The 16,592-nt window shown below is 39.0% G+C and overlaps 1 protein-coding gene across 4 annotated transcripts in view; it reads right to left on the bottom strand.

Moving 5' to 3' along the window:
• Prkaa2 (protein kinase AMP-activated catalytic subunit alpha 2) overlaps nucleotides 1-16,592 on the bottom strand; it is a 62,601-nt gene that overhangs the window by 22,429 nt on the left and 23,580 nt on the right. For 3 of the 4 annotated variants that reach the window (XM_048453237.3, XM_048453239.3, XM_048453238.3), the window contains exon 2: nucleotides 10,969-11,110. The exons of the other annotated variant lie outside the window; for it this stretch is intronic. In XM_048453237.3, coding sequence (XP_048309194.1) covers nucleotides 10,969-11,110 — 142 coding nt within the window. The remainder of the gene's footprint in view (nucleotides 1-10,968; nucleotides 11,111-16,592) is intronic. 4 annotated transcript variants of the gene reach the window in all.

The following is a 16,592-nucleotide window of genomic DNA, read 5'->3' as shown; positions in this document are numbered from 1 at the left end:
AGTCAGATCCTCTATTGGGGGAACTTGCAATCTAGCTGTGGTTAGGCACTGAATAAGGATTCTCTTCAGACACACATCTGAGCTTCAGGACCAGAAGTTTTCTTTCTCTCTTAAGGTTTCAATTAATCAGGCCCCCTCTGTTATTTCTCAAACATAGTTCCCACAATTGTGGCCCCACTACTTTTTATTAATCATGCTTTACTTCCCCCACTGCAACGTTTTTATACAGGCTAGTTTATATAGCCTGGTATACCTCCCTTTGAGGTACATCCTTTAGTACCTCCTTACAGACATCCTTTGGAATTCAGCTTACAGGCCACCTTCCGAGTGGCAATTTGCTTGCACGAACATATTTACCTTAGATTTACAACACATACCTATCAGTTTGTAATTGCATGTTTTATAATGATAATAATTTGATGCACGAACATATTTACCTTAGATTTACAACACATACCTATCAGTTTGTAATTGCATGTTTTATAATGATAATAATTTGATGAATGAGTTTGCATCTGGCAAAGTACTTACAAAGTATTTTAATTAATGTATAAATTACCATTTTAAAATATAAGTAGTTTGGATCAATACAAGAATAACCTAAAAGTTAAAAAAAAGGCAAAATTTCAACCAATAAAATTTTAATTAACAATGAGTAACAATTTCTGGAAAAAGAGGAACCCGAAGAAAATAGCTTCCTATTTGAGAGTTGGCAGGAAAGGCAAGTTGATGGATTATTAAAAGGTAACTTCGAATAATTATAAAAAATATTTTAAGAAATATAATGATAACTAGTCATTCACATATAACAGCAGTCTTTTAGTGTAACAGAAATGCAAAATAATGTGCTTTAGGAAATTTTTTAGAAATATTATTAATTATGGAAGGAAAAAGCAATTATCCAGACAATCCCTAAGTAATGTCCAGCTGGTAAGGTTACAGGCATTTTTATGCAATAAACAAACAAAGTAGCATATATGATGGTGTGGGAGAATTGTCTGTATTCTGTCAATCATGTATTTTAATAAAACGCTGATTGGCCAGGCAGGAAGTATAAGCGGGTCAACCAGACAGGAAGTAGAGGTAGGGCCCCCGCTGGAAAAGGTACTGAGCCATTATGGCTAACATAGATAATGATAACGGATTAATATAAGTCATAAGAACTAATAAGTAGCCTGACCTAATGGGCCAATCAGTTTATAATCTTATGGAGTCCTGTGTGTGATTTTCTCTGGGACTTGCCAGCTGTGGGGTACCAGGCAGGAACAGATACCCCAACAAGCCGGTCCTCATGTTACAATATGATTCAAGGAAAAAAGTAATCTTTTTGGAGTGACCCAAAAATCAGCATTAATGCACATCCCTGTTTGGTGGTCATGTCTATTAAGATTTTAAAATATTATTTATATTGTCAAGTTACATAGAGTAAGATTTTCATCAATTTTAACTCAGTTGTATAAAAATGTAGTGATCATTATCCTGGACTGCTGACATTGATTTTCTTTGCTTTGTGAATGGCCTTTTCTTTAGCTGATTGCTGTTTTCAATAAAATCCCAGTAAGTAACACAAAACCATTATCCACACAGTAAGGCAGGGCCTTGCCAATATAACCACATAGAACCACAGCTCCTCCCTACTTCCCCTTGCCCTTCCCCAAGAGAGTCTCTGTCCTGAACCCTGTGCAGCCTTCTCTTTCTTTGCTTTTAGTTTTATTTGCTATATCAAAATATACATACATGTTTATGTTTCTATTTAATAGTGATTCCTATTCTTGTATCTATCTTAATGGTTTTAGATCTAAAATGGTATATATCATGTAATGTTGCGGAACTTGTTTAAGAATCAGTCAATATTGCTGTGTGCTACAGCTATGTGATATGACTAGTATATAATATTCACCATATTTGTTTACTTATCCTTCTATTACCAGAGTCCCTTATTCATCTCTCTACCACAGAAGATTACGGAGCCTATTTCTACAATTCTGTGTGCTGCTTGAACATTTTTGTACAAGGTGCAATCTTTCTCTAAATACTGATGACTTGAATTTCCAAGTTACAGTACATGTAAATGCTCAATTTCAGGTGACAGTTGTTTTCTAAAAATAGTTTGCTATGCTAACATAACTAGAAAGCTTGTGGAATTATACAATATCTAGTACTTGTAGAATAATATCATACACATTTCTTCTCTGAGAAATGCTTGAGTTTTCTGGAAAATTTTATTGGGTTAGTAGTGTTGTTCTTATTTATACATGGACATAAAAATTAATTATTTCCATAATAGTCTAGAAAATAGGATAAATATGTTCTAATTACTAACTTTATAAAGCATATTTTTTCATCACCAAATCACAATAAATTTGCTTTCATTTTTCTCTATCAACAGATAAAATATTCAGCAATGGATATTTCTTTTATTTTTTGTTTTATTTTTTAATAAATTTTAACCTACCTAACTACCTCCCACCCACCCAATTCTCACTGTTGCTTCCCAGGCTTGCTGCTGCTTCCCAGGCCTGCTGCCTTAACAGGGCAGAGACAACCCTTACCCTACGGAGGAAGTTGGTTCTGCAGCTCTCTGCCCCATGCCCTGAATATTTCTTAAAATGTCATTATACATGGGTATATGCATGCATATGCACAGAATATAAAATCACTATCAGACACACATTTAGAACACCATGAGAATCATCAAATACCCAATCATAGGGTTTATTTTCTATTTCTAAGAATTAGATCTAGTTGCCAGCCATACATTTCAATTGGTTGATTTGTCTGTTTTATAGATTTTGCTCATAGTTTATTTTTTCCAGAGGAAATCAGGTGGTTTGTCCTCAGAGAACACCTTCTATTTTTCCCACTGCTCCTAACTCTTAAGAGTTGGAGGACTGATCAGATTTTCATTTCGTCTGTTTATCTTAAAGAGGACATCATACCAGAAACCTCTTGCCAAAGAAACAATGTCTCTCTTTCTGAAATGCAAGTAGCCATTGCTACTTAGAGCATAGATTCATCAATTCATGAACTGAATATTAAATTGTATCTTTTTTATGTATGTGGGCATTTGTCTGCATGCATATCTGCACACCAGAAAAGGGTATCAGAATCCACAGCACTACAGTTATAGATGATTGTGAGACAACGTGGGTGCTGAAAACTGAACCCAAGAGTTCTTAACCACTGAGCCATCGCTCTTGAGTGCTGAATGTTTCAAAAATCTAGCAATAAAATGTGGTGCAAAAGAAATGTTCAGTCCAATATTCCTCAGAGTCATAAGTTCAAGATCACTACGTAGCAAGTTCAAGGTCATCTTGTGCTATAGTAAGACCCTGCCTCAAAACAAACAAAGGAAACCAAACAAAAACCTGCAGTCTCTGTAGCATACACTATTGTAACACAGTACCACAGGATGATCTCCTGGCTAACTCTCTCTTGTTCTAAACCATCTTTTTCCTCACTGCTACTGTTTGTACTAGGGGCATAGGTGTCACAATTTATGACATCTGTCTAACAGATAGCCTCTAGGTTCCTAGACCTGCTCATTTCTAATTATCTTTCCTCCCACTATACACAGACAACATCTCTATGGTCATAGATTTTCTAAGATTAACTCTCCAATTATGTACTGAATGCTGTCCCCAAACCTGCTAAGGAGCATAGCTCCTACAATTAGCCCCCTTTCTCCTGCATCCATGGTTCCTTCTTGATCTACTCATTCTTTATTGTAGTACCCAAGCATCTATAACATTACCCATCTTTAAAAACACCTGCCTTTAGACCGCACATTTTCTTCTGCTCTCTTTTCTGTTCCTGTCTACAGTTATTGTTTCTCTTCGTCCCATATTCTTTCTTTATATCATATTTTTGCCTTTAGCATTCTAATAAAAGTTGTTTTATTTTTGTTTTTTTCGAGACAAGGTTTTTCTGTAGCTTTGGAACCTGTCCTGGAACTAGCTCTTGTAGACTAGGCTGGCCTCAAACTCCGAAATCCTCCTGTTCTAATAAAAGTTTTAATAGCCAATAACCTTCACTTTGTCAAATCTAATAAGTCAATTCTCATTTTTCATCTTACTCAATATTAGTAAGAAAAGTTGATACTGTTTTGAGATCAAGCTATTTCTGTATCTTAAGTTACTCCATATTGTATTTTAAAATGTGGTTTAGAAGCTGCAGAGATGGCTTAGCAGTTAAGGGCGTATACTGCCCAGAGGCCCTGATCTCAGTTCCCAGCACTACATATGGTAGCTCGCAACGAATTGTACCTCCAGCAGCAAGAGATCCAACTCTTTTCTATACTTAAAGGGTACCTACAATCACATGTATGCGCGCGCGCACACACACACACACACACACACACACACACACAATTAAAAATAAAACAACTACAAGAGAAAAAAGAGAGAGGAGGAAGAACTTAGGTGACACACCAGATCAGAGTGCATGGCTCCCTAACCTGAATCCCATAAAGTGATAGGTCATAAGTCATCTGACTGCCAGTGCGCACAAGGATGAATGGCCCTAGCACTCAGCTCAACCTGGTCTCCTGCTGTGGATGAGGCCTACTCAAGTGTTTGCATTCACTGGTCCACCTGATGGCCCTGGACCTAGATTTGCAGTTCTTGCCTCAATCTAGGTAAAGCTAATTCCATCTTAGATTTCAACCCTAACTCTCCTATGGCCTCAGCAACAGCTCCATCTGGGCAGCTGGGTTGGGTTCCTTTGTCTTTATTAATACAGACTCCATTCGCATTTCTATTAGCACAACTTTGAAACTCTAGAACTCTCTAGTGGCCTCTTTACGTTGTATTCATTTTGCAAACCACACATATACACACATGGGGGTATTTATTGTGTATCAATATGATGTGAAAGTCAATATGGATGATTATGATTAGAATAGAAGAACAGCCAGGTTGGCAGTGGTGCACACCTTTGATCCCAGAACTTGGGAGATAGAGGCAGGTGGATCTCTATGAGTTTGATGCCAACCTGGTCTACAGAGTGAGTCCTAGGACAGGCAGAGATACACAGAGAAACTCTGTGTAGGAAAAAAAAAAACAACATACATTTATTAGCCTCACTCAACCAGATTACCAAAACCAGATAGGGTTGTCTGGCAAACTGCTGCCACTGAACAGGCTATGCTTAGTGAATTTATTGTTATGTAATAATATTGACAAGTGAAAAGACACAAAGTGTCCATCTAGGTCTCTGGAATAGCAAGGTAAGGACAAAGTCTCAATTATGAACTATTTCACTTGTTCTGCATTGAGATACAGGATTCTCCTGTCCTCCTCCTTCCCTGACTGGCTATTCCTTTTCATCCCCTTTCCTGGGTCGTCCTAATGCCCAGACACAGTCAGTACCCTGGAGCTCAGCCCTTGGTTTTGTTCATCTCGACACCAGGTTCTTGGTCTTCTTACCCAATCTTAGGGTATGCTATCTGTGGTGGTTGAATAAAAATGGCCCCATGGGCCCATAAGTAGTGACAATGTTAGTAAATGTAGCCTTGTCGGAAGAACTGTGTCACTGAGAGCAGGCTCTGAGTTCTCAGGCACTCAAGCTAGGCCAGTGTCTCTCTCTTCCTGATGCCTGTTGAGACAGATGTAGAACTCTCAGCTACCTCTCTAGTACCATGTCTGTCTGTGTGTCACCAAACTTTCTGCCACGACAGTAATGGACTAAACCTCTAAACTGCAAGCCAGCCCCAGTTAAATGTTTTCCTTTGTAAGAACTACCATGGTCATGGTGTTTCTTCGCAGCAACAGAAACCCTAAGACACTATCCATATATAACTTTCCCCTGAATTCCAAACTCAGTTCTTCAAGAATATCTCTAGTAGGATGACCCCTTTTAGCTTTATGAAACCAAAGTCAAATGTTTGATACTAATTCCTAATACTCCATCTCAAACCTGGTCTTCAAGTAATCTTTCCCATTTAGTCCCTGGCAACAATATTCTTTTACTTGCCCATACCAGGTACTTGGGAGTTATTGTTCTTTCATAATCTGTCTTCTCTCAGTAAATGTTAACTCCACCTTGAAAGTATATACAGAACAAGCGTACTTCTCAGCATCTACCACACAGTGCTGTACTCCATGCCACCATCACCTTTTACCCAGATGACTGCAACCTTTCTTCTTACTTCAGTACTTGCCCACATACAGGCTACATGTTCAGATGACATCTCACCTCTGGTCAACATATTTCAGTGGCTTTTCATCTTACTCAAGAATGGAAGTTAGAGTCCTTACCAACATTTGATAATGTACTATCCAGTCTGGCTCCCCTTTATGCCTCTGTTTTTATGATGATGTACTATCCAGTCTGGCTCCCCTATATGTCTCTGTTTTGAATCACACCAAACCCCTAGAGATCTCCCAACTTTCCTAATACTATGACCTCTTAAAATAGCTCTTCATGTTGTAGTGACCCCCAACCATAAAACTATTTTCATTTCTACTTCACAACTGTAGTTTTGCTACTGTTATTAATCATAATGTAAATATGTGATGTATGACCCCACAAAGGGGTCACAACCCACAGAATGAGAACCACTGCTCTAGCTCACTCTGCTCCCTTTATTACTTGAAGTCTAGAGTTTTCTACTTCAAACACTTTGTACTGTTAACTGTTCTGTGTATAACATCTTTTTATAATATGTAATATTTGCATCTTTAATATATGACTTCTATAATATTTTAAATCTTTAAAACATGACATCTATAATATTTACATCTTTACTGAATATGCTATAGTTGCTATTATGGATTTATTGCCTACTTTCTACTGCCTCCCCATTTGTGCTCTCTCTCTCTCTCTCTCTCTCTCTCTCTCTGTATGCATATGTTTAACAATAACATTATTAGAGGCTATGTCAATGAGTCTCAGTAGAAAGAAAACATAAGTGTCTTTCTTTTTTAAAAAATTCAGATTCACAATTAAAGAGGCAATGTGGATAAATGACTTAAGCTCATGGTTGAAAAAGAGCTTTAAACACTGGATTCACCTTTGTTAATTACTTGCTAATCAACTCTGAGGCTGAACTGTAGCTACTTTAGAACAATGTAACAATACCAGTTCTAATTATTAAATTATAGAAACAAGAACAAGACAACACTGATAAATTATGTCAGAAATAAGATTTTAAATTCCATGATAACCACAGATGTTTAGTAACTGTGTTGATAGTTTTAATCATCAGTTTGCTAAAACTTAGAGTCACCTAAGAAGGAAAGCCCGCATGAGAAATTATCTAGATCAGACTGGTCTGTTGGAAACTGAGTGGTCATGTTGATAACTGTTGTAGAAGACTCAGCCTGCTGTGGATGGCACCACTTTATGGGGTAGACCCTGAACTGCTCAAGAATGAGAAGGGCTAGCGGAGTATGAGCATGCAGCAGGCAACCAGCAGGAGTGCATTCAATTTCTCTCTGCCCTTGGCTGTGGACAAGAGTGACTAGCTGCGGTGTTCCTGACTTGACTTCCCCTCACAATAGACTGTAACCTGTAATAATACACGGAGCAAGTCCTTTTCTCCCCTAAACTGCTTTTGGCTGGATATTTTCATCACAGCAACAAAAATTAAACTAGAACCATAGCAAATGCAATCTGTGTTTTCAAGAACAGAACAAATCTAGGTCACATACCCCAAGCGGGAGCTTTCAGGGTTAGCATTCTGAAAGTGAAGTTGAAGCATAAAGTCTGGCCATTTAAGGTTTCTCTCCTCATTCACAATAGCTACTAAGCAGAAAAACCAGAGACTTCGTCTGCGTGCCCCTGACGTCATTACACACATGGAGTCGAGTCAGATGTGAGAAGGGCCAGTGTCACAGGCCTAGAACTTCAGCATTAGGGAGGCAAACACAGGACTGTCAGTTTGCCTAGATTATACAGGATTGTGAATTTGATTTTAAGGTCAGCCAGCAGTCCTGAGCCAGGCTAGGTTACACAGCAAGACTGTCTTTAAAAACAAACAAAAAAACAAAACATATGACTGTTTCAGCTAACTGAAGAAGAATCAGTTCATGAGAGGCCAATGCCTGCTTTTGTGCCAATGCTTATCACAAACTAGGCATTCCATCAATGCCAACAGTCACTTCTTACACAACACTATGAAGCACCCCATTCAAAAGTTAGAAAATGAATGGGAGAAGTACATTACCCCTAGGGTCATCTATCACCTGGTACTGGACATAGTCTTAAAGTCAAATATTGCCACATGATTCTATGTTTGTGATGGAGTAAACCTAACGTAAGTGTCACAAAGCATTGACGCTTATTATATCTCATGCCAACTGTGTCACCTAGAGACACAGCAAACCAAGTACCAGTCAGGCAGGGACAGACAGCGGCATATTCTTACTGCTGGCAAGATGACACTGTGTGGGCTCCATCACCAAATACTTTAATTTGCAATAGTTCACTGAAAAAAAGTACAACAATTAAAAACAAATAAACATTTCAAAGTCTGTAATAATTGCACCAACCACTCATTTTAGGAATTCACAAGCTGGGCATGGCACCTGTCTTTAATTCTAACACTTAGGAGTCAGAGACAGGAAGATCTCTGCAAGTTTGAGGCCAGCCAGGTGTACATATATTGAGTTCCAGGACAGCAAGGGCTTTCCTGTCTTGGGGGTAAAATAAACCACAAATAGCTGTTTGTTCTAGCCTGCTTCTTTGCTGCTGTGATAAAACATTGACCAAAAGCATTCTGGGGAGGAAAGGGTTAGTTTCATTTTATAGATTACAGCCCACTGTGAAAGGAAGTAAGGGCAGGAACTTAAGACAGTAACCTGAAGGCAGGAACCTAAAGGCAGGTAAAAACTGTGAAGGAACACGGCTAACTGGATCACTCACTCTCTATGGTTTGTTCAGCTTGCTTTTTTACACAACCCAGGACTGTCTTCCCAGAGTTGGCACTGGCCACAGTGGGGTAGATCCCCTAATTCCAGTCATTAGTCAAGAAAATGCCCCACAGACATTCCTATAGGCCAAATTGACAAGGCAATTCCTTAATTGCGGTTCCCTTTTCCCAGGTAACGTTAGTTTGGGTCAAGTTGATGAAAACTAACCAGTATAGTGTTGCATTGGTTTCCATTGCCTCCATACTTCAAATGTAAAGAGACTGAAACCAACACACACGCATTATCTTATAGTTCTGTGGATTAGAAGCTTGCCGTGAATGAAGATGCCTTCTGGGGACTCCAGGAGCAAAGTCCTCCTCTTTGAGTTTTTGGCTTTTGGAGGCTGTCCTGTGTCGTCTCAGAGCCCCTTCCTCCACCTTTTAAGCTTCCATTAGCCAGCAGAGTCCTTTTCACACCAGCTCATAAACTGCACAGGTCTCTTTCTGACTCTTCCTTCTACCCTTCTCTGCTACTTCAGAGAACCACTGTGCTTACATGGACTCTCAAGTCATCCAGAACTACCCCTCTCTTTTCAGATAAGATGACCTGCAAACATATTTGGGTTTTGCAATGTAACTGACAGCGTTCACAGGTTCTTGAGGTGAGGACACAGACATTTGGAGGACTATTATCCTGCTGACCATCAAATAAACGACAGGACACCATAGGATTAGGAAGTTGATCCCTGTTAACAATGACATTCAAATATTGTGCTCTGAGACTTTAAATATGAGCTTTGAGGTTGGAAAGGAACAGTGGGGGAGGGGAACTATAAGGGAAGAATAGAGTAGATTTGATCAAAACATATATGCATATATAAAATTCTTAAACAATATAATAATTTTTAAAAAGATTGATCACTAGCCAGGCAGTGGTGGTTCATGCATTAATCTGAGCACTTAGGAGGCAGAGGCAGGCAGATGTCTGAGTTCGAGGCTAGCAAGTTACAAAGTCAGTTTCAGGAAATCTCAGGTTACACAGAGAAATCCTGTTTGAAAAAAAAAATAAAAAGTATTACTAACTGACTAATTCTAGGCTAAATATAGTTTATTCTGTTCTCAATACAGTAGCAAACAAAATCTAAAAGGTGCTAATATCGTTATTCTTAAATAGGCTTTCTTATGCAGCAATCCTATTGGAATCAGGACACAGATTTCTCTTTCTATTTCTACTACTAAACTCACTAAATAATTTGGCCCTACAAAGCACAATATTGGGTTCATACCTAGCTATTGTTTCACATGCCTGAGTTTGACTGGGTAGAACCATGGAGCCACAATGTACCTTCCTAGTTGTTTATCCCTGTTAGGATGCTGTCCTCTTACAGACTTGCCATCCAATAATTTGGAATTATAAATGCAGGATTCTCAGCCCAGTTCCTGCCTACCATTGAGTATCCTTAAGCAAAACTAGTATTTATTGTATAAAAACTGCATCCAAGCTTTAAAGTACACTAAAGGTAATTCTAGAATCCTACATTATCCTGTACAAAAATAGAACTTTAAACAACAGAATATTACTGATTAATATCTCAATTTTCTATATATCTAGTTAAATTATTTTTCAATTTTACTAACTAGCTTGTAGCTCTCCATTTATCTATCTATCTATCTATTGATCGATTGATCGATCGATCTACTTATTTATAAGACAGTTTTACTAAGTAGCAGGGGTTGACCTCAAACTCAAGACTCCCCTGTCCTGGACTCCAAGTGAAATTGCAGTAATGTGCTGCCACACCTGGCCTAAAATTACTTTTAAATTAAAAATAGATGAAGCAAAAGAACAAACCTAAGAACAATACAATTCCGAGAAATCTTCACAGTGAAATCTGACGAATCAGCTTCCACTTGAATACTACCACTTTTGAAGAAATGACTTTTTATTCTAAACCACGTATGTGCACCGAAGAACTGACAGAGGTGAAATGAATTAAAATTAAAACTGAATATGAACATGAAAACTGATATTTTTTAAAGTTAACTCAAGATATTTATAAAATTTTGCTTTAACTATTTCAGGACTTTTTTATATTTTCAAACACAAAAATACTTACAGTTTGATAATATGAGGATGACGAAAGAGTTTAAGATTTTGAATTTCTCGTTTTATTTTTCCAACAACATCTAAACTGCGAATCTTCTGTCTATTTAAGATCTTAACTGCCACTTTATGGCCTGTCAACTGGTGTTCTCCAACTGAAGAAAGAGAAAGAGAAATATTGGCTGTCATAAGAACGGAACCATCGTGCACCTTTCCAATGTGCCCTAAGCTCATTTACTCGTGGATCTGCTTCGGCAGTCATGGATGCACAGGCCTGAGTGTTCTTCTTTTGCCTCTGCATTTTCCCCTTGAAAAAGAGTTTCTTAAACACAGAAGCTATGCCTTGGTCATCTCAGCATCCTCAGTAAAGCAAAGCAATGTTAGCTTATCTTCATGCAAAGAATTGCTAAATTCTTTTAGACAGAATAGAATTCATTATATTTTTCCTTATTCCTCATCTTCTATTTAACATCACTGTATTTATTACAGAATAAATAATTTCTGTAATAAATGTAAAACAATTACTGTTCAAAATTCAAGCTACAGTAATCTCTGCTATTCCACCCACCGCTCGTCACTCTCTTCTGTTCGGGACCATGCTAATCTTCTCTGGCTTGGGCCAGTTTAATGGTTCTGCTAAGGAATCCTCCTATTCCCTGGTGGTCAGCACCACTCTATTAACCCCTAGGTGGCCTTCGTTCTATTCTCTGCTGCTCCTTAAAGATTAGTTTCTAACCTGATCCATGGCGGGCCCTCGAGTCATCTCACACATCTCTCATCCACACCTACAACAGCTCTATAAGGATCACTATTCTCCAGGGATAAATGCAACCTAACACAGAAAAGCTAAACGGTTTGTCTGACCGATGTCACATGCTTAAGAGGAGGCACCACATGTGACCCAGAGTTGTCTTACTTCAGAACCAAAATGTTTAACCACACAATTCAACAAGGCTATCCATGTGCTTGGGATAAGAGTGACGCAAACATCAAATGGACTAATTTAGGAACTGCATTTTTGTTGAGGACATTATTTTCATAACTTCATAATTATTTTAATCACTTTTTTAAAAGTTTGAAAGTTGCTTTCTTCACATATAAAGCAAACTAATTAGTAAAAATCATGTTCAAAGTAGATGGGGGTAGAAGGCAAGTATGGGGAGGAAACAGGAGGAAAAGAGGGAGGGGCAACTGTGGTTGGCATGTAAAATAAATAAATAAACAAATGGATGGATGAATGAATAAACAAATAAAATGAATAAATAAATAAAAATCATGTTCCAAGCAACATCAATTTACTAGCACTCTACAATGCTTCCAGAACTTAAGGAAAACTTTGATTTCGGGGACTATTCAATGAAATAGCCTAAATGGTTCCTTCCATGGTTCCTTTCTTCCTTCTTTCCTTCCTTCCTTCCTTTCTTTTTTGCCTAAACAGTTTCTTGATACAGGTAGTGTATCACATACCCTGGAAATCTGATAACATCTAAGCACTAGTACACATGGCCCAACAAGTATGACTTTGTCTTCATTCAAATCCACTGTGGCGTCAAGCAAAGTAAAGGCTGCCACCACTTGTCACTGCGACAGGGTGAGATTCACTTTCTCCTTCCCCACAGAGCAGCTAAAGTGCTGTCTAGTGTGAAACAGGGGACTTTCCCAAGTCAAAGAGGGCGTGGACTCTGTGATGGTTAGTCAAATCAAGTTGACTGAATAAATATTTGAGAGGTTAGTGAAGTACAGCTCTCCATGTCTGTGAAGCCATTCCAAAGATAATTAAAACCTGAAGACACTGACCGACGCAATGGATAAATGTCTTGACAGATCTATACTACCACAACACAGGTGAAAGGTGGGGTAAGAGGGCTCTGGAAGGAGATAACCATGGGGATGTGTCTGTAAGGCTGCAGTGGCTCCGGTCTGTTTTTCCTTTCTGGATGATCAAATGTGAACAGCTCTGCTCCAACCTGTCCTTCCATCATGACAGGTTAGCACCTATGAAACTGAGAGCCAAAATAAATAGTTCCTCCCTACACATTGTTGCCAGGCATTTTGACCACGTGATATAAAGGTTATCTAACATGAAGTCTATCGGCCAAGCAGGTGTGTCATTTGTTCTGCTATCACAGGCAAATCTGCAAACAAAACCTTGAGTGAACTGATTCAGAAAAGAATATGATTTTGTCTATATCTGAGGAAAAACTGATCTGTTTATCTTTACGTAGCGAAAAAATTTCCTGAGTGAAACACTGAAAAAGAAATAGCATTTTCTATAGAAATGGTTAACAAAACAGATAAGTAAGTACCTGAAGTTAAAACACTCCAATGCACTGAGAATGCCCAGTTTTGACGAATTACACAAGCTGTCTGTCTAATAATTCCTTCAGTGACTTCTTGCTTAACAGTAATTATTTATATACAAATAATCTGTCATACTTTCCCCGGAAAGCCAAATTAAAGTACTAAAACTTTTTAATAAATACACATACAAGACCAAAAAAAATCTTCTATGTATATAGCAGACATAAACTTTCCTTTATGGAAATCAAATGTTTGCATTCATCTATGTTTTATTTCCATTCAATCAATTTAAAAAATCTAAAACATTTGCTAGGCATCTTTTATGAGCAATGGCTTGTGGATCATATGCACATGAAAAGAGATTTACATTAGGCTTCATCATATTAATGGGGAACAGCAGCAATAAAACAACTGAAATAAATTTTATATGGTATTTAATAGTCCTTGTTTGTAAAAGGTAGTTGAAAGAGAATGGACAAGCTTGCCATAGCACCATGTAGAAAGCAAGTATTCAAACCATACCTGCTTTCTCGTACGGTAAGAACACTCCCGCATGGAACTATTTTATAGTGAGCGCCCACCATGAGAAAGCACTGTGTCAATCACACTGACAGGCCCCCCGGGGCAGCATGGACTGTTTGCACTGCTAGCTGCCCAGCAACATCTACTGTACTTTTTGTACACCAGGCACAAATCCCAAATTACACCCACACACATGACTAGCAAAAGGAAAGACAGCACCCTACACCTCAGTGTCTAGCTGGAGCCATGTAAAAGTCTCAGCAGTTTCTCTATCTCAAAGTCTGGACCTTAAAAGCCTCTGGTCTGAACCCAAAGGTGAATTATGTATCCGGAAGAAACAGGGAAGAGTAGACTAACAGACATGATGACAGTGTGAACTATCTGTCAGGATTTTACGAGTTACATACTACCATCTTGTTTAAGCCCCGCCCCCCTTTTTGAGAATTTCATACAAGTCTACAATGCTGAAGTTCGGCAGCTGTGAGTCACCTGATGTGGTGCTGGGAACTGGACTGAGGTTCTCTATAAGCGCACTCTGCATTGTTAACTGCTGATCCACCTCCCCAACAACACATACAATGTTTTCTGAACAAACCCATCCCAACCCACACTCCTACACCATTTCTCCATCTTTCATTCATGTGCAACTTTTTTGTTTCTTTCTTTTAACTCGCTAATCCCTTTAGTGTTGTCGGTATGTGAGTGGAAAACCCTTTCACTGAAGCAAGGGCCAGCTACCAGGATCAGGATCCCTGAAGAAAACTGACTGACCCTCCCTAGTGGCCAATAGTTCCTCAGCCATGAGAGGGACTTTTTGGACCCCTCTCCCAGGCATGCTGGATTTTTGCTGGGCTGAGCTGTGTGGATCTCATCCGTACGGAAACAGCTACTGGGAGGCCTTATGCTCAGCAGCCCTGTCGTGTCTGGAAACACTGCTTAGCCGCAGCCCTCTACAATCTCTAGTTTTACCTTTCTGTGATGATGGTCTTTGAGTTTTGGGAGGAGGGGCATGATGTGGATGTTCCATTTAGGCTGAAACACCCAGTTTCTTATTCTCCATGCTGTGACTGGTTTTGAGTCTCTGTACTAACTGTTATCTACAACAAAAAGATGCGTCTTTGCTGAGTTGAGAGCTGCAATAATCTAAGGGCATAATGGTAAGTATTTAGAGGGCAGTTTGATACAATGTCCATTTAGCAACATAATAATAACATGTTTTCCCCTAGAGCCTATGACCAACCTAGCAATGTGTTTTTGATCCAGTTAACAGTACCAGGTATGAGTTCTGTCTGTCTTGTGGGTCAGGCCTTAAATCCAACCAGAATATTGTTAGTTACTCTCATAACATGCAAGCCACTATGCACCAGTGGGCCTACCTTGCCAGAATTGTCATTATTGTAGCTCCCAGGGTTCACAGCTGGGTAAGATATTAATGGCTTTTCTCTCTCGGTAGCCTGCATAGTGCCTTCTGGCAATACGAAAGCTAGCCAGTTCAGATGAAGATTCCAGGTCAGTACTAGCTTGATTTTTTTATCCTATGACTCATGTATATGGTGGCTGACTTCCACAATCAGATCTTACCCTTCCAATTCCTGGTGGGCAGCCAAGAGCAATCACAATGGCCTGCATTGTTTGGGGGAGTCCATGGGAACCCCCTTGACCAGCAAGTTGAAGAAAGATAGGCCCTTTTATCAGTTGAAGAGGGGTAGACCTTTCATCAAGTTGAAAAGGAATAGGCCCTTTTCACAAGCTGAAGATGGGCTACCTTTTTATTTTCTGCAGATGTTTGCCCCTGATGATTAACAACTACTTACTCAGAACACTTTAAAACTCCCTTCAGGGCTCTTCTGAACTCCACATGCATGCTATGGCATGCATACACACCATAATACACACATACATAGATGTGCAATAATTAACTGCAAATATTCAATTTTGGTGGAGTATCCATTAATAGTCCCTTCTGACTTTCTTAAATTCTAGCCAAAAGCACAAAATACTTTCTAAAACCAAGGAGCACTGTGAAGGGAAACCCACACTCACTCAGATTATATCTGAACAATGCCTTTTATGATTTATTTTTCTTTCTGTTTCCTATCTGTTTGTTTAGGGCCTGGAGGTGGGGTGTTGACAGACAGTATCACTCTGTCACTCTGACTAGGCTGATACTATGTGTGCAGACCAGGCAAGCCTCAAACTTGCAGCAATCCACCTGCCTCTTCTACCCCCAGCCCTCTTGTGTTCTTCTGAGAGGATGTCCTCCAGCCCCTGTCTTGGTTTCTGCAAGTCTGAGAGACCTGCACCATCACATCTGACTTCCAGCTCTGTGCTTTACAAGGTGAAGAGTATCACACAGAAGAAGGAATGGAAATGATTTTCTACTGCTCTAGAAAACAGAATTAGAAAATACTTAATAGAATTCAAGTACCAGAGTCATCTGTTCTAAAGAGGTTCTCCTGGCCTCCATATTCACTATACTGGCTTACTTAGACTGAAAAAAAAAGTTTTCCTAAATAATTATTTTTCTTAAATATCCTTTTTTCACAAGTTATGCATCATTTAACATTTACCTGATCCTTGGTCATTGTTCCATATTAAACAGGAGGGAGTCAAGTCAGGTGTCCTATAGTCTTTGTCTAATATCAAGGACACAGTTGCTGGAGATGGGCATAGAATGGCTATAAACTTGTTTATGTCACTCAACCAGTAAGTAATAAGTAGCAGGGACAGAAACACAGGCAACATGTTTTATGGATCAGCACTCTCAACTACATCATTGAGGATTCAAATAAGAAGCTCATCTGTGTCAGGATT

The sequence above is a fragment of the Myodes glareolus genome, chromosome 3, assembly GCF_982192425.1.
Source record: "Myodes glareolus chromosome 3, mMyoGla1.1, whole genome shotgun sequence".
Classification (NCBI taxonomy): domain Eukaryota; kingdom Metazoa; phylum Chordata; class Mammalia; order Rodentia; family Cricetidae; genus Myodes; species Myodes glareolus.
The sequence above is the reverse complement of the archived record's forward strand: the minus strand, read 5'-3'. Positions and strand labels throughout refer to the sequence as shown.